Genomic DNA, 18,574 nt, shown 5'->3' on the forward strand with positions numbered 1-18,574 from the left:
TGCACATAGCCTATTATTGGAGACGGTCACCTGGACTTTGTTGATGGACCATAGGTGTAAAATCCATGTGAACATCAGTCAATAACCTAATCATACATGAGGCTATAAGCAACAAGGCCATGGGCCCTTTCTGGGATCTTAAAGTGCCTACATTGTTGATACCCATTTCCAGGTCTGAGATCAGAATTAAAATGATATAGTAACATTGAAGAGAAAAGAGACACCGTACAAATCCTAAAACCTCGATGAGGTGCTCTGTGATAATTGGTGTACTCCTCTTGGGAGGCGTCTGTTATTGGTTGTTCTGTTGCGTTAACGTGCTCAGGTGGAAATCCCCAGTGCTGGTCTACGCAGTAACAGAGGTAAAAGCAGAAGCAGGCAACAGGTCTCTGCACTGACTGTCTGGAGCATTAGGTCTCAGTCTGTTCTCCTCAAGTACGACTTAGCGACCATTATACGTCTTATGTGGACTTACATTATGCATTACAGATGAAGGTTCTCTACAAGGAGGATTTCATTTGTAGTTTGCCCTGCTAACCAACATGGAAAATATTACGGTAAGACTTCCTATGCTCTAATATTGCTGTACCGTTTTATGTAAACAAACATTTTGTGTTAACACTGAACGTTTGAATAACTGATTACTCTGATATATATAGCCTACTATGAGATAAAAACTACAACTATTGTAGTTACTATATAATATAAATGCCGAAAGTATTACTGAGTAAAATTGTGGTTCATAACACAGCATTCTGGATAATTGTACATTAAAACATGTCATGTTAAATCCTCTCTCAGCCAGACCAATGGCAGGCGATTGTGAACAAAAAGCTTAACTTTCCTCCGACGCTGATAGCAGCCATTCAGGAAGACAACTCAATTCTGGTGGGCAGCCTGCTGTCCACAGGGGACGGCATCATCCGCCAGCTGGATGAGTCTGAGGACCGTCTGTGGAGAGAAGCCCTGAACCTGTCCATCCGCATGGGCAATGAGGACACTTTCTCCGCTCTGATGCTGGGCGTCAAGTTTGACTTCAGGCAGATCTACGAGGCGCTGCTGGTGGCGGTGGACACCAACCAGCCCCGGGTGGTCAAGAGGCTCCTGGACCGCCTGGACCAGGAAAAGGGCAACAAGATGGATGTGCGCTCCTTCTCCATGGCCATATTTGACCACTCCATTGACGACTCCCAGTTTGCTCCCGGAGTGACCCCGCTGACCCTGGCCTGTCAGAAAGACCTGTATGACATTGTCACCATGTTGACTAAAAAGGGTCATGCCATCCCTCTGCCTCACTCTGTCTCCTGTACCTGTCTGGAGTGCAGGAACGGCCGTCAGTATGACCTGCTGAAGTTCTCTCTGTCTCGTATCAACACCTACCGGGGCATGGCCAGCCGGGCATACCTCTCCATCACCACAGAGGATGCCATGCTCAGTGCCTTCAGACTCAGTCGGGAGCTACGCAAGCTCTCCAAGAAAGAGCCTGAATTTAAGGTATGAGTTAATTGATGTTGTGGGTAAATGACAACGTAGTACTATATTCTTTACAGTTTTGTACCCTTATTTTACCAGGTAAGTTGACTGAGAACACATTCTCATTTACAGCAACAACCTGGGGAATAGTTACAGGGGAGAGGAGAGGTGTCACGACTTCTACCGAAGGTGGCTCCTCTTCCTGTTGGGGTGGCGCTCGGCGGTCGTCGGTCTACTAGCTGCCACCGATCCCTTTTTCCCTTTTCTCTTGGTTTTGTCTGTCCTGTGTTTCACCTGTTTTGAGTTAGGTTCATTAGTGGGTTATTTAGTCTCGCCCTACCATGTTGGGTTTGTTTTACCTGTCGTGGTTGCGTTATATTTTCTTTGTCTTATGTGGACTGGCGTTTCTTTCTGGACTGCGTTCTGGCCCTTTTGGGTGGATTATTTTGTCTGGTTTTTATGCCTGTTCTGGACTCAGGAATAAACGCTCTGCTAGTGCATATTTGGTCTCCTGCGCCTGACTTCTCACCCCCCCCCCCCCCACCCCCACCCCCACCACCACTCCTAGAGTATTGACAAGGGGGGATGAATGAGCCAATTTGATGGTAACTTTTTAACATCATGGTAGAGTAAATCAAATTTGAATGTTAGCTCACATGAAGTCTCTGTGTTCCTCAGCCCCAGTACCTGAGCCTGGAAGAGCTGTGTCAGGAGTTCGCAGTGGAGATGCTGGCCATGTGTCGCAACCAGAGTGAGGTCACAACGATTCTGAACATCTGTGATGATGATAATGAAGATGAACTGGACAAGCAGAGCTTCGAGGAGGGGATTCCAACCCTGTCACGCCTACGCCTTGCAGTCAATTACAATCAGAAACTGGTAACTACTTTACCTACCCCATACCTGTCACGGGTGTCGTAGGACCAAAAACGAAGCGGGAATGTGTAAATTCATCTTCTTATTTTATTAAAGAAGGAAAACAAAAGAAACACGTATACAAAAACAACAAACGACACTAAACAGTCCCATCAGGTGCACGAACACAAAACAGGAAATAACTACCAGGACCTTCAATTAGAAGCAATGAGGAGCAGCTGCTTCCAATTGAAGGTCAACCCAATAAACACCACATAGAAATAGACACTAGAACTAACAGCCCAACAAACCCCGAAACACTCTAAACAAACACGCCCTGACCAAACTACAATAACAAACAACCTCTTTTACTGGTCAGTACGTGACAATATCACCTTTATTATACTCAAACTAAATTATCTTCAAACTAATACAAAAATAAACGTTTATAACATGTGAGCATGTGTTACTTTCAGTTTTCTTCTCCTCTTCTAGTTTGTGAGTCATCCCATATGCCAGCAAGTGCTGTCGTCCATTTGGTGTGGAAACATCCCAGGGTGGAGGGGCAGCAAGACGGTCTGGAAACTCACGGTGTCTCTTGGGATCTTCTTCACCATGCCTCTCCTCTGTATGATCTACTGGGTCGCTCCCAAGTCCAAGGTGAGCTAAGAGTAGGTGAGCTAAGAGCTGGATTCAATCCATATCACAGAAGTTTTGTGGAAGTTCCGAGTTTATATCTCAATTTAAATTTAAAGGCAATGTTCCCGTGTTTGCGGAGACTGCATTCACGGTAAACACTGCATATGTCGGCTCAATCGGAAATTGTCTTTACGTTTTAACGCGGATCTACCACGATACTTCCCTCAATATTGATTGAGCCCAGCCCTAGCATAAAATACATTGCCTGATTGTTGTTTTTCAGATGTGTTGTAAGGATTGTGTTTCTATTTCAGATTGGAAAGACTTTGAAGATACCTGTGATCAAATTCCTGCTGCACTCTGCCTCCTACCTGTGGTTCATCATCGCCCTTCTAGCTGAGTCTATTTTCATGGAGCTGTACCGCGATGAGTTCGCATCCCGGCAGCAAAACATCCTCTACAACTCCCTCCATATGATCTGGGTGGTCGGTAGGTCTATGTTATGTTTTAATTCTTTACTATCAATTCATCAATCTCTCATACCACAAACTCTTTACAAATTCTTTGTAAGGTATAGGCTCCTTTATACACTGAGTATACAAAACATTAAGAACACCTGCTATTTCCATCAAATAGACTGACCAGGTGAATCCAGGTCCACTTCAATCAGTGTAGATGAAGGGGAGGTGACATGTTAAAGAAGGATTTTTAGGCCCTGAGACAATTGAGACATGGATTGTGTGCCATTCAGAGGGTGAATGGGCAAGACTAAAAATGTAAGTGCCTTTGAACGGGGTATGGTAGTAGGGGCCAGGTGCACCGGTTTATGTCAAAAACTGCAATGCTGCTGGGTTTTTCACACTCTGTGGGAAGCATTGGTGTCAACATGGGCCATCATCCCTGTGGAATGCTTTCGACACCTTGTAGAGTCCAAGCCCCGACAAATTGAGGCTGTTCTGCGGGAAACTCAATATTAGGAAGGTGTCCCTAACATTTGGTATACTCAGTGTAGGTAGCATGTTAGAGATGACAGTTTAACTATAAATGCTATTAGCATAATATGAAAATATGGGAATGACATGATCCTGCCCCTCTAGGTTTCTTCTGGAGTGAGTGTAAGAATGTGTGGGCGGAGGGTCTGAGGGGTTACATCGTGGACTGGTCCAACATTCTGGACATGATAGTACTCAGCATGTACTTGGCCTCCTTCGGTCTGAGAGTCCTCATCATGGCAATTGGTCACTTTGTTTGCCAAGACCAAAACTTGGTTGAGAAGTGTGCCTACTTCACCCAAACAGGTGAGCTGTATGTACCAACAATAAATCGGTATTGTATATTATATTTAATTACGGATTATACAACTCAATATCCTGTTACGGTATATAATCACCTAAAGTACACTATTGGGTCTAATCCTACTGATCTTTAAGAATCTTCATGTATGGCTATTTCCTGGCTTATTGCAGTGCGGGATGAATGGTGGCAGGAGGACCCTCAGCTGATCTCAGAGATTCTGTTCGCTGTGACCAGCATGCTCAGCTTCACACGACTGGCCTACATCCTGCCTGCCCATGAGTCTCTGGGTACTCTGCAGATCTCCATTGGTATAATGATAGATGACATGATGAGGTAAGACATGGTGCTTGCCTACGGAGCTGTGAGGGGAACGGCACCTCCGTACCTTCAGGCTCTGATCAGGCCCTACACCCAAACAAGGGCACTGCGTTCATCCACCTCTGGCCTGCTCGCCTCCCTACCTCTGAGGAAGTACAGTTCCCGCTCAGCCCAGTCAAAACTGTTCGCTGCTCTGGCACCCCAATGGTGGAACAAGCTCCCTCACGACGCCAGGACAGCGGAGTCAATCACCACCTTCCGGAGACACCTGAAACCCCACCTCTTTAAGGAATACCTAGGATAGGATAAAGTAATCCTTCTAACCCCCCCCCCCCCCCCCCCCCCCCCCTTAAAAGATTTAGATGCACTATTGTAAAGTGGTTGTTCCACTGGATATCATAAGGTGAATGCACCAATTTGTAAGTCGCTCTGGATAAGAGCGTCTGCTAAATGACTTAAATGTAAATGTAAGGACACGTCAGGACACTTTGTATTTTGAAATGACACTCCAGAAAGTAATGCGCAAATATAAAAATGTACTTAATGTTGTATAGTTCAAATAACTACAACAAATCTTCCCTCTTCTCCTTTAGGTTCATGTTTCTCTTGATGATCATTGGAACAGCTTTTCTCTGTGGACTGAATAATATCTACGTGCCCTACGCAACTTCTCCACATCTTGGACGGTATGACAGTTCTAACCTTTACCAAAATCTTCCAAACCTGCAGAGCTCTGTGCATTCATTCCTATTGCACTTTTCCTTTGGTTTCAGCTTCAATGAAACCTTCAACTTTCTCTTCTGGACCATGTTTGGTGCATCTAATCAAGGCTATGTGGACATGCCAGATTTTGTTCTGGCTCAGTTTGTGGGCAGGGTCCTGTATGGGGTCTTCACTCTCGTCATTGTCATTATCCTGCTCAATATGCTTATCGCCATGATCACTAATTCATTCCAGAAGATAGAGGTATAAAATAATAATCTGGCATCGCAAATCAATATATCTAACATGTGCATGATACATGTGAGGGGAAACTTATTAAAAAACAAAAACATGTTTTAACAATGTCCTCTTTGACTGCCATCCTTTTGGTCCCTGTCAGGATGATGCTGATGTTGAATGGAAGTTTGCTCGTTCAAAGCTCTACTTGAGTTACTTCAGAGAGGGCTCCACTATACCGGTACCCTTCAACCTTGTCCCCTCTCCAAAGGCCTTGTTCTACTTACTGAGGTAGGCTGGCCACTGTCTGCAACACCGGTCTCTGTAACAAGCTTTAAACAGTGGAAATTGTCATCAAAACGTTCGGCAAGTGTTTTTTTTTTTTCTTTGTCATAGGGGCTTTTTCTGTTGTTGCAACCAAAAGAAAACTCCAGACTATCCTCCTATTGCCTCTGTGGTGGGTTATAGAGATAGATAGATAGATAGATAGATCTTACCAACATTACTACACAGAAGCATAATCACTTCAGACTCATACATATTCATACGTATTTGTATTCAGACTCATATTTTTCCTTTACACTTCCAGTCCAACAGTACAATGAACAACAGTGGCGAGGCAGGGATGGACCGAGTGTCATATCGCCTGCAGGTGGTCAAGGCGCTGGTACAGCGCTACATAGAAGCAGCCCGCAGGGAGTTTGGAGAGGCGACACGTAAAGGTAGAGGGACTAAATGTGCCCACAGTAAAGCATGGTTTAGCCCTATACAGGTACCTTGACCTAAAGTCGAGAACAGTGACTGCTACATATTGTTCTTTGTGTTTCTATCTCTCATGGGTGTTTTTGTTTTTAAACAGATGTGGGGAACAGGATCACAGAGCTGAACAAGGGGGTGGGGAGACTTCACTCTGCTATGAAGCAGCTCCATCAGAACCTGCAGAACAGCAAGTCCTTCGGCTCAAAGAGCGATGGAGGCAACTTCCTGGGCAAGTACATCAAAGGAGCAAAGAACAACTTTAAGAACTTTGATAAAAACGAGGCAATGGGGAATAGCCCAGACCTGTTACGAGTCAATCTGCACATCATAGGGGGGGTGGAGGAGGGGAAGAAAGAGGAGGGGAAAACAGAAATGATCCCAGAGGTGTTTACAGAGAAAAACACCCCCACAAACAACCGCGAGAGCTCCCCAGACATCAGCCCCGAGTCCCAAAGTGGGCAGGAGTTCCTGGAGAGAGAAACAGAGAGTACCTGCACACAGGGAACAGTGGGGGAAAACACTAACATCATGTCGTGATGTAATCCCTGCTATATAGCCTTCTGTAAATATTCAAAACAACTATGCTTGCCTTATTATGTAAATTGCCTACCATTATGTAAGAAACCTACCACTCCTGGGACAACTTTACATATTTTTTTTGTCTGATTATGCGTGTCATAAATGTAGCAATTAGCAAAAGCATGTTTATGAGTATAAAAAATATTCAAATAATTGCATGGATAACCTGATGATCAGTTTAAAATGTAGTATTTACGTTTACTGTACCATAGCATCTCTATATAGAGAACTCTGGTATGAAAAACACATGGTAACACTTTATTTGACACCCAGTGTCATAACCTGTCATATTATGACATAGCGTGTTATGACAACCTGTCATAATATGGTCACAACACTGTCATGACCCATATATTTACACCTGTTGTGAGATATATTGCATTATTTTACGTCTGGTTACAACACCTACAGTGTCAAAACCCACCTGTGTTCACTTTCCTTTAGTTTGAAAGATTGTATCTTAAATCCTTTGTTGTTGTAACGAATTCTTTACGTCGTCTTTTTTCATTATTTAAATTTTTTTTGTTGAAGAAAATACACTTTATGACACTGTTATGAAGCATTATGACCATCATAATCATATAAGCCAGATAGGCCCTTATATCAGTCATCATTCAAAAAGAGGTGGTCTTGTCCTACTCCTGAAATCTGACATCAATGTGTGAGCAATTACAATGATAATATAATATGGTGAATTTCAGAAAATGTTATATAACATAAATATACTGTTGACAAGTAGACTATGGTGTAATGGAATGTTTTGCCTTGTGTGGTGGGTTTTATGGGTTTTGCCACTCATGTCTAGGTGTCATAACCAGCCATAAAATAACGCAGTATGTCACAACAGGTATAAATATGTGCGCTGACAGTGTTATAACCTGTTTATAATATGGTCATGTCAGCTGTTATGACATGGTTATGACACTGGGTGTCAAAGAAAACATGTGGTACATAGACAGAGTAATGCAGACAAAGTAATGCAGACAGAGTAATGTACTGCCTGCTTATGAGTGTGTGGGGAGATTGGACTGTGACGTTACCCTCCAGCTCATGACTCAGTCATTTCATGTTGTTTCAATTAGAAGGGTAACTGTGTGCTTTCCAGGCTCCAGTGTGTCTGTGTACAGGTGTCAGCCCTGGTGAACCCCTGGGCGTGACCAGCCATTCATTACCAGGAGCCCTGGAGCCCAGAGGCCCAGAGCACGGTCCTCTATGGGCCTGGGAAATGACTATGTTCAGGGACACCGCAGTGTTAGTCACTCCCCAGCCCCTGGATGATCTGTTCTACACTGGAGCCCCAGTCAATAAAAACAATGATTTGTCAAATCAGTTTGCTTTATTGATATTGCTCAATCAAAATATACTTCTGTAAACCATGATCATACAGTACATAGGAATGAATTTATACATTACATTTTGGACATTGTACTATCTTTATTCCAGATAAAACAAAGATAAAAACACAATTTACATTTAGCTACAAAAACAAAATCTGTAAAATGAGAATACAATCTGAAAAAAATGGCTTCCTGGGAGTTGCTCCTGATACAGTCAAGTCATCTTACACATAGTTATGATAGGCCGATGGGCTTCCTGGTCCTAGTGATGATAAGACGTGATAGGCTGATGGACGTCCTGGTTCTAGTGATGATAAGACATGATTCCACGCTCCCTGAGAACACAGAGGATGATGAAGAGGATTGGTGGAACTGCCACCACCACAGTACCAGAGACCTGAGGGAGAGAAGACAGCCCAATATCAATGTTCATATCATACTGTACATCTACTGCCACCACCACAGTACCAGAGACCTGAGGGAGAGAAAACAGCCCAATATCAATGTTCATATCATACTGTACATCTATGTTGAATACTACAAGTTCAATATCCCAACATCATACATAACTTGATAGAGGCACTGTAGGTCTTTTGGAAAGACTGCAGACAGGCACTGAATATCGCAAATCTGCAGGGCAAGTAGGACTCAGCTGTGCCGTTGAAGTCTCTGCACATAAGGAAAAGTATAGGAATTGTACAGTGAGAACAGCCTAACCAGTTGACAATAATATAGTACCATCATACTCTCAGCATGGATGCATGGCAGTCGTTGTGAATGGTGTACAGTGCCAAAGTACATACCTGCGGTAAAGTGTAGTCGCCAGCTCAGTGTTATCTGCCATGTAATGCTGTGTCAGACCCAGTTCAGACAGGACGGACAACGGTAACTCTTGAACAAGCACACCAAGACTGTACCAGCACTGTACCAGCACTGTGAGAAAAAGCGCGCACACACACACACACACACACACACACACACACACACACACACACACACACACACACACACACACACACACACACACACACACACACACACACACACACACACACACACACACACACACACACACACACACACACACACACACACACACACACACACAAAATGATGGCAGATGAGTGTGACAGCATTCTTTTAATGAGATGGTAACGGCATCACACTCCTTTGTGCTGCCTGTTTGTACATCTCTGCTGCTGCCACCCCTCTCTGTCCCTGCTCATGTCCTTCATACAGCAGGTCACCCATCCTGATCAGGGCTGGAGAGGATGGATGGAGATAAAATGCTTCCAATGACAGAGTCAATGCAGACTGTTTATGTCAAAGACAATTCAGCATAGGGATCATCAGGGTGTTGTATCTGGATGGTCCGGTTGTAGTGTCTCCTCATACACTGCACTGCAACCTGGGATTCAGGAAACCTCACTATTAGAAATGTCACTCATTGATTTAGTTGTAGTTATGCATTGATACTGCATATCATCACTGTGGAAACAAGTTTCACCAATCCAACTTTTGTATTCAGACCCCTTGACTTTTTCCACATTTTGTTACATTACAGCCTTATTCTAAAATGGATTGAATTACTTTTTTCCTCATCAATCTACACACAACACCCCATAGTGACAAAGCGAAAACATTGTTTTTGCTTTTTTTTTAAATGTACAGAGATCCGATTTACATATGTTTTCAGACCTTTTGCTATGAGACTAGAAATTGATCTCAGGTGCATCCTGTTTCCATTGATAATCCTTGAGATGTTTCTACAACTTGATTGGAGCCCACCTGTGGTAAATTCAATTGATTGGACATGATTTGGAAAGGCAGACACCTGTCTATAGAAATATGAACGGAGCAAAGTACAGAGAGATCCTTGATGAAAACCTGCTCCAGAGCGCTCAGGACCTCAGACTGGGGCGAAGGTTCACCTTCCAAAACGACAATGACCCAAACCACACAGCCAAGACAATGCAGGAGTGGCTTCAGGACAAGTCTCTGAATGTCCTTGAGTGGCCCAGCCACAGCCCGGACTTGAACCCAATCGAACATCAGTTGGTAGAGCATGGTGTTTGCAATGCCAGGGTTGTGGGTTCGATTCCCACGGGGGACCAGTACGGGGAAAAAAATAAATGAAATGTATTCACTACTGTAAGTCGCTCTGGATAAGAGCGTCTGCTAAATGACTAACATGTCAATGTAAATGTAAATCTCTGGAGAGACCTGAAAATAGCTGGTCAGCGATGCTCCCCATCCAACCTGACAGAGCTTGAGAGGATCTGCAGAGAAGAATGGGAGAAACTCCACAAATACAAGTGTGCCAAGCTTGTAGCATCATACCAAAGAAGACTCAAGGCTGTAATCGCTGCCAAAAGTGATTCAGCAAAGTACTGAGTAAAGGGCCTGAATACTTATGTAAATGTGATAGTTCCGTTTTTTTTTAAAGTTTTTAAAAATAAATTTGCAAAAATAGTAGTCCTTCTCAAACTGCTCATAGCACCAGCCAAGGGCGTTGATCGCTGGCGTGAAACCATGTGGGATAGAATGATCCCTGGCGTGAAACCCTGTGGGATAGAATGGTATGATGAGCAATTGTGAAGGTGTCATTGTAGTCCTACAGCCAATGCATAATGATAAAGTTCTGAACATAATTTGGACCAACCTGCTCTACTGCTTCTTCAGGAAAGTGACTACCCTTGGAATGTCTTTCTTGACTCCTTGGCCCTTAAATGTAATGATGGTATTGTCAAAAGACATTAATATCATTGAACTTAGAATGACTACAGAGACTGACTGTGTCATCAAACTAAGTGTTTCACCTCGGACCTGCATGAGGACTATGGCCTAGTTTTACATGGACACTGGGTCCCTGCAGGCAGACAGCTTCGCTCTCGTAGTGTCTCACAGCAGTCTGGATGTCTGGAGACACACCCTGCTGGCCCCAGAACAGCATACGGGCCACAGCTTGCTATAGAAGAGCAGTTCAACCATTATCACAAAAGATTTAGTCAGATGATGTTTAATACTGAAAACCATCAGACAGATGTATAGAACCTCTGCATCTGCGGCTCCATTGCGGGCCTAGAGTTTTAACCAGTGGAAGATATCATGGTTTTCTTTGATTTGGAACATCAGCACTTCCTCGTTCAGGTAAATAGATTCTACAAACATCTACAATACAGACAGAGCAGAGGAGAGGAGGAGCAGTTTTCATTAAATGACCTGTTTTAGGATTGTGTAATACACCCAGCCGAGATGATCTTGATTCAAGCACGAAGGCCTACCTGCTGAGGTGAGGGCTTGTGCTGGTCAGAGGATGTCTGCTTGGCAATGTCAGAGTAGTAGGGATACCCAGCTCACCCAGCTGGTGCAGATGCCCAAGGCGCAGCAGGGCCAGTCTCCAGTCCTTCTGGGCTGACAGCAGAGACAGTAGCCATGCCTGGAGGATGAGGAGAATAAGAAAAATGCAAAGTATAAACAGGGGGCCCAAAGTATAAATAAACTCCTGGCTCTAGTCATCAAGACAAACACCTGAATACCCATACTCATTCACCCACCTTATTGGCCTGCCTCTCCACTTCTACACCACTGCTGTAGAGCACTGATGAGAGGTGTAGAGCTCTGTTGTTCCCCAGACAGCCAGTTTGCAGCAGAAGGGCCATTATCCTGTTAACTACTCGAGTGGATCCAGTGCACTCTTAATTGAGGCCAGGGGGCAGGATCTTATCCCGGTATTGGGATTCATTGTCATGTGACCATGGCGGGGAATTCAAAACTGCAAGAGTAATCATTTCAAATAATCAAATAATCAACTATTTTCCTCCATTTGAAAGATATATCTCCTAAATCTAACCACGCTGTCCGATTTTCAGAGGCTTTACGGAGAATGCATAAAGTTAGGTTATGTGAGGAGAGTACATTGACAATAGCTGCGTGTAATGTTTAGCCAATTCAAAGAAGGGCATCAACAGACAGAAAACTAGCTAGAATTATGCACTTACCTTTGACAATCTGCATCAGATGACACTCATAGGACATTATGTTAGACAATACATGCATTTTTAGTTCCATCAAGTTCATATTTATATCCAAAAACAGCATTTACAGTCACGGTGAAATTCAGAATTTTTTTCGGCTCGAATGCTCCCAGTGAATCCAGCATTACAAATCACGGAATTACTATTCGAAAACATTGCTAAATTATAATATTGTCATTCAAAGAATAATATATTATCATCTCGTAATTGCTACCGAATGGCCAGATCTCAAAATAACTTTACTGGGAAATCACATTTTGCTATAAACTGGGTACTATGCTAACAACATAAGCTAAGGTATAAGCTAAGCTAAGCTATACTGTTAGCATTAGCATCATCTAATATCGATAATAACGTTCTAAATATCCCCTTACCTTTGATTATCTCCATCAGAAGGCGCTGCCAGCGATCCCAGGTCCAGAACAAATGTGGTTTCTTTTGATAAAGTTCATAATTTATGTCCAAATAGTTAGCGTTCAGTAGGCTCCCACAAAATGAGGTGGGCAGTGTAAAGTCACGCCGAAAAGCTAAAAAAAACCTAGTAAATATGTGTTAATAATATGCATATCCTAGCTTCTGAGTTGGTGTAGGAGGCAGTTAAAAATGGGCACATATTTTTTTCAAAATTCTCAATACTGCCCCCGTGGCCCGTAGAGGTTAACACAGTTAAAACAGAGACAAAGAGTACAGAGCCCTTCCCACTTATGCCAGATCAACCTTTCTACCACCTGGGTATACAGTATAAACAATAACATTAGAGAGATTTCAACATCCTCATTAAATGGTGTTAGCTGGTGTGACACCTTGGGAGGTAAAAATCGTTGAATGTATCATTATAACCAGCTCTTACCATGCTTGGAGGCCAGTAGCTTTGGCAGTCATACTGCACAACATCTTTAAGTTGCACCGGGTGTCGTCCAGGGTTCACAGTGTGGTGTCACAGCCCAATGATATGTAATGTCTGCTCATGATAAGCATCCATACAGTTCTCTGGAAAACACAGGTAGTGTCAGTTTGGATGGAGTGACACTAACTTTGGGAGCCACTAAATATTTTATACACCATCTTGCCATCTAGTGGATGTTACACATCATTACCAGAATCTTGTTTCTGTCTGGCTCTCAATAAATATCCAGTCAACTTGACATAAAGCTCCAACTGAAACTCCTGAGAGAACTATAGCCATCTAGTCAATTTCAGACTCCTAATATGGTCTGGAACAAAGGCTTCAGACTGTGGGAGACGAGTGAATACAGGTGTGACATGTTTTGTTTAACTAAAGATGGATTTGGATGTGTCTGCCTGTGATTCTTACCATCCTGAAGTCAGGTATTCTGTTACGATACTACACCAACGCTCCATAATATCCTTAAATTCCTCTCAGAAATTGGCCTCCACTGACCACAAAGTAGCCGTCCATGTCATACAGGTGTATAGGATCTCTGAACCTGTAAGAAAACACTTCTTGCTGGATCGAATCCCCGAGCTGACAAGGTAAAAATCTGTCGTTCTGCACCTGATCAAGGCAGTTAACCCACTGTTCCCCGGGCGCCGAAGACGTGGATGTCGATTAAGGCAGCCCCCCACATCTCTCTGATTCAGAGGGTTTGGGTTAAATGCAGAAGACACATTTCAGTTGAAGGCATTCAGTTGTACAACTGACTAGGTATCCCCCTTTCCCTTTCCATATTCAAAATGCTATAGGGCTCTTTCTTCTGTTATCATCCTGTGTTCTGCAGTATGAACCGAATGCCAAGAGTATGTAAAGCAGTAACCAAGGCAAAGGGTGGCTACTTTGAAGAATCTAACATCTAAAATATATTTTGATTGTTACTTTTTTGGATACTACATGATTCCATATGTGTTTTTCATAGTTTTGATATCTTCACTATTATTCTACAATGTAGAAATAGTAAAAATATAGAAAAACCCTTGAATGAGTAGGTGTGTCCAAACTTTTGACTGGTACTGTGTATATATATATATATATATTTACAAAAATAATTACATGGGGGATTGGAAATGATTTAGACAATAACATTCATGGAAACCACAATCTGCAATTTTAAAGCTGATCTACACCTACAAAAATATAGATTTTTGTAAAGAAATAGGCAATAAAATGGTTGAGAAGTGAGGATGGAAGAGCATTATGTTACCTGAACTTTTGAGGAATAAATTTGGAGTGGCAGTTTGTTTGGTAGTCTACGTGGTGAAAGATGCCATACAAGTTTTCCTGGCAGGGTTGGGCCATGAATACCCAGGTGGAGAACACACACCTGGCAACAGAGGAGAATAAAAGTATCAATATCATCCTATATTAATATCACCCAACACAAAGCCCACACCTTTTAGCACATACAGACTATGTAGTGATCTTACCATGGAAAAGAAATAGATCGGAGCATCAAGTACTCCAGGATCTCGTTACTATAGACATTTAACATCTTGGTGATGCCGAAGTCCTCTCCAGTTGAGGCATACATGGACGACAACAAATGGTCCGTCTCTGAATGGGAGATTATTTTGTGATAAAATGAGAAATGCTAGGATATAAAGGTTTGCATTAAGTTTGTTATAGTTCATTGCCTAAATATGTTGAAAATGAATTGCTGACAGATGTCCTACAGTACTATACCTTGCTTGACTTTGACTGATTTTAGTGTGTCAAAACTCTATTTGAGTGGTCCACAATGTGGTTTTACTGTAAATATCTTAATTTTGTATTGTGAACTATTGTATCATTCTGGACTGACATTTTTCTAACTAACCAACTGCACTACAGTAATTCCCTTGTCCCACAGGGCATTGAGAGATGGTGGTCCAAGCCACAACATCTGTGTAGCCCAGCCAGGGCAGAGTTGATGCTGCTTCAGAGGGGGTGTGGGCTGCAAGCTGACCACTGCAGTAGCCTGGGCTGACATGTAACTGTCCTCAGATCCCTCCTCACTGACGCAGGCACGCATCATGCCACTGAGTACCCACTGAGTGTCAGGCACAACCCAGTCAGTCTGGCAGGTACACCCGTCAGTCGGGCAGGTACACCCGTCAGTCAGGCAGGTACACAAATCAAATCAAATCAAATTTATTTATATAGCCCTTCGTACATCAGCTGAAATCTCAAAGTGCTGTACAGAAACCCAGCCTAAAACCCCAAACAGCAAGCAATGCATGTGAAAGAAGCACGGTGGCTGGGAAAAACTCCCTAGGAAAAACTCCTGAGAAAGGCCAAAAACCTAGGAAGAAACCTAGAGAGGAACCAGGCTATGAGGGGTGGCCAGTCCTCTTCTGGCTGTGCCGGGTGGATATTATAACAGAACATGGTCAAGATGTTAAAATGTTCGTAAATGACCAGCATGGTCAAATAATAATAATCATAGTAATTGTCGAGGGTGCAACAAGCACGTCCGGTGAACAGGTCAGGGTTCCGTAGCCGCAGGCAGAACAGTTGAAACTGGAGCAGCAGCATGGCCAGGTGGACTGGGGACAGCAAGGAGTCATCATGCCAGGTAGTCCTAGGGCTCAGGTCCTCCGAGAGAAAGAAAGAAAGAAAGAGAGAATTAGAGAGAGCATATTTACATTCACACAGGACACTGGATAAGACAAGAGAATACTCCAGATGTAACAGACTGACCCTAGCCCCCCGACACATAAACTACTGCAGCATAAATACTGGAGGCTGAGGCAGGTACACCAGTCAGTCGGGCAGGTACACCAGTCAGTCAGTCAGGCAGGTACACCAGTCAGTCAGGCAGGTACACCAGTCAGTCAGTCAGGCAGGTACACCAGTCAGTCAGTCAGGCAGGTACACCAGTCAGTCAGTCAGGCAGGTACACCAGTCAGTCAGTCAGGCAGGTACACCAGTTAGTCAGTCAGGCAGGTACACCAGTCAGTCAGTCAGGTACACCAGTCAGTCAGGCAGGTACACCAGTCAGTCAGTCAGTCAGTCAGTCAGGTACACCAGTCAGTCATGCAGGTACACCAGTCAGTCAGGCAGGTACACCAGACAGTCATGCAGGTACACCAGTCAGTCAGGCAGGTACACCCGTCAGTCAGTCAGGGAGGTACACCAGTCAGTCAGTCAGGCAGGTGACCAAGTCAGTCAGGCAGGCAGGTACACCAGTCAGTCAGGCAGGTACACCAGTCAGTCAGTCAGGCAGGTACACCAGTCAGTCAGGCAGGTACACCAGTCAGTCAGTCAGGTACACCAGTCAAGTCAGTCAAGCAGGTACACCAGTCAGTCAGGCAGGTACACCAGTCAGTCAGTCAGGCAGGTACACCAGTCAGTCAGTCAGGCAGGTACACCAGTCAGTCAGTCAGGCAGGTACACCAGTCAGTCAGTCAGGCAGGTACACCAGTCAGTCAGTCAGGTACACCAGTCAGTCAGGCAGGTACACCAGTCAGTCAGTCAGTCAGTCAGGTACACCAGTCAGTCATGCAGGTACACCAGTCAGTCAGGCAGGTACACCAGACAGTCATGCAGGTACACCAGTCAGTCAGGCAGGTACACCCGTCAGTCATGCAATTACACCAGTCAGTCAGGCAGGTACACCAGTCAGTCATGCAGGTACACCAGTCAGTCAGGCAGGTACACCAGTCAGTCAGGTACACCAGTCAGTCATGCAGGTACACCAGTCAGTCAGGCAGGTACACCAGTCAGTCAGGCAGGTACACCAGTCAGTCAGTCAGGGAGGTACACCAGTCAGTCAGTCAGGCAGGTGACCAAGTCAGTCAGGCAGGCAGGTACACCAGTCAGTCAGGCAGGTACACCAGTCAGTCAGTCAGGCAGGTACACCAGTCAGTCAGTCAGGTACACCAGTCAGTCAGTCAGGTGCACCAGTCAGTCAGTCAGGCAGGCAGGTACACCAGTCAGTCAGTCAGTCACACCAGTCAGTCAGTCAGGGAGGTGCACCAGTCAGTCAGTCAGGCAGGTACACCAGTCAGTCAGTCAGGCAGGTACACCAGTCAGTCAGTCAGGCAGGTACACCAGTCAGTCAGGCAGGTACACCAGTCAGTCAGTCAGTCAGGCAGGTACACCAGTCAGTCAGTCAGTCAGTCAGGTACACCAGTCAGTCAGTCAGGCAGGTACACCAGTCAGTCAGGCAGGCAGGTACACTAGTCAGTCAGTCAGGCAGGTAGGTACACCAGTCAGTCAGTCAGGCAGGTACACCAGTCAGTCAGTCAGGCAGGTACACCAGTCAGTCAGTCAGGCAGGTACACCCGGCTCACAGTTTCAGTGTGTCTGGAATACCGTGGCGCTTATTCCAGTGTCACAAGACACCAGACACCACCAGCAGCACAGCTGGTTTAGAACTGGACTACAACTCTTTCAGGGTGTAGCCAGACACTGGCTCAGCTGGGGGGGTTCAGCAACACCAAACCATCTGTGTGGGGATAGCCTGCATAATAGCATGTACATCCAAACTTGATACATTTCTTTAAAATTAAGCGGCTAAATTGAAACATTACTGTTTGCGGGTATGATGTGTATTTTGAAAATAGATATAGTACAACATAGCCTACCTGTAAACTGAGGAGAAACAGTAATAAAGACCTATCCAAGTAATGCTGGTTCATGGTCCAAGTGTGGGGGTGTTTAATTTGTTTAAGATGACTGCTCAATAAAAAGTAGGTTTAAATGATTTTAGCACACGAAAGACAAACACTAAAATCAGTCAAATTAAAAGGTTACCAGTAGATACACAAATAAAGGGACACATAGTCAAATCTAGTTTAAAAAAGCTATGTTTGCTGTCCTTTTGAATGGTAGAAACCTGAGAAAAAGTTCCAATCACAAGAACCCGGACTAACATCCTCCCAGCGGTGAAAAGTACTTAAGTAAAAATACTTTAAAGTACTGCTTAAGTAGTTTTTTGGAGTATCTTTACTTTACTATTTAGATTTTTGACAACTTTTACTTTTACTTCATTACATTCCTAAAGAAAGTAATGTACTTTTTACTCCATACATTTTCCATGACACCCAAAAGTACTTGTTACATTTTGAATGTTTAGCAGTACAGGAAAATGGCCTAATTCACACACGTATAAAGAGAACATCCCTGGTCATCCCTACTGTCCCTGATCTGACAGACTCACTAAACACATGCTTTGTTTGTAAATTATGTCTGAGTGTTAGAGCGTGCCCCTGGCTATCCGTAAATAAATAAATAAAAATAATAATGCTGTCTGGTTTTCTTAATATAAGGAATTTGAAATGATTTATATTTTTAATACTTAAGTAAATGTAATTGTAAAAAATATACTTATGATACTTAAGCATATTTAAAACCAAATACTTTCACTCAAGTAGTATTTTACTGGGTGACTTTCACTTTTACTT

The 18,574-nt window shown here is 43.7% G+C and overlaps 1 protein-coding gene across 1 annotated transcript; it reads left to right on the forward strand.

Annotated features, from left to right (window-relative positions):
* The first annotated feature begins 542 nt into the window (after positions 1–542).
* trpc2a (transient receptor potential cation channel subfamily C member 2a) lies at positions 543–6,816 on the forward strand. Its single transcript, XM_029774027.1, has 13 exons — positions 543–557; positions 802–1,494; positions 2,152–2,352; positions 2,824–2,988; positions 3,282–3,456; positions 4,065–4,265; positions 4,434–4,596; positions 5,175–5,267; positions 5,355–5,547; positions 5,684–5,811; positions 5,917–5,977; positions 6,110–6,242; positions 6,380–6,816. The coding sequence occupies exons 1-13, from the start codon at positions 543–545 to the stop codon at positions 6,814–6,816; spliced, it is 2,658 nt and encodes an 885-aa protein (XP_029629887.1).
* Positions 6,817–18,574: the final 11,758 nt, after the last annotated feature.

This window comes from Salmo trutta, chromosome 13 (assembly GCF_901001165.1).
Source record: "Salmo trutta chromosome 13, fSalTru1.1, whole genome shotgun sequence".
In the NCBI taxonomy this organism is placed as follows: Eukaryota; Metazoa; Chordata; class Actinopteri; order Salmoniformes; family Salmonidae; genus Salmo; species Salmo trutta.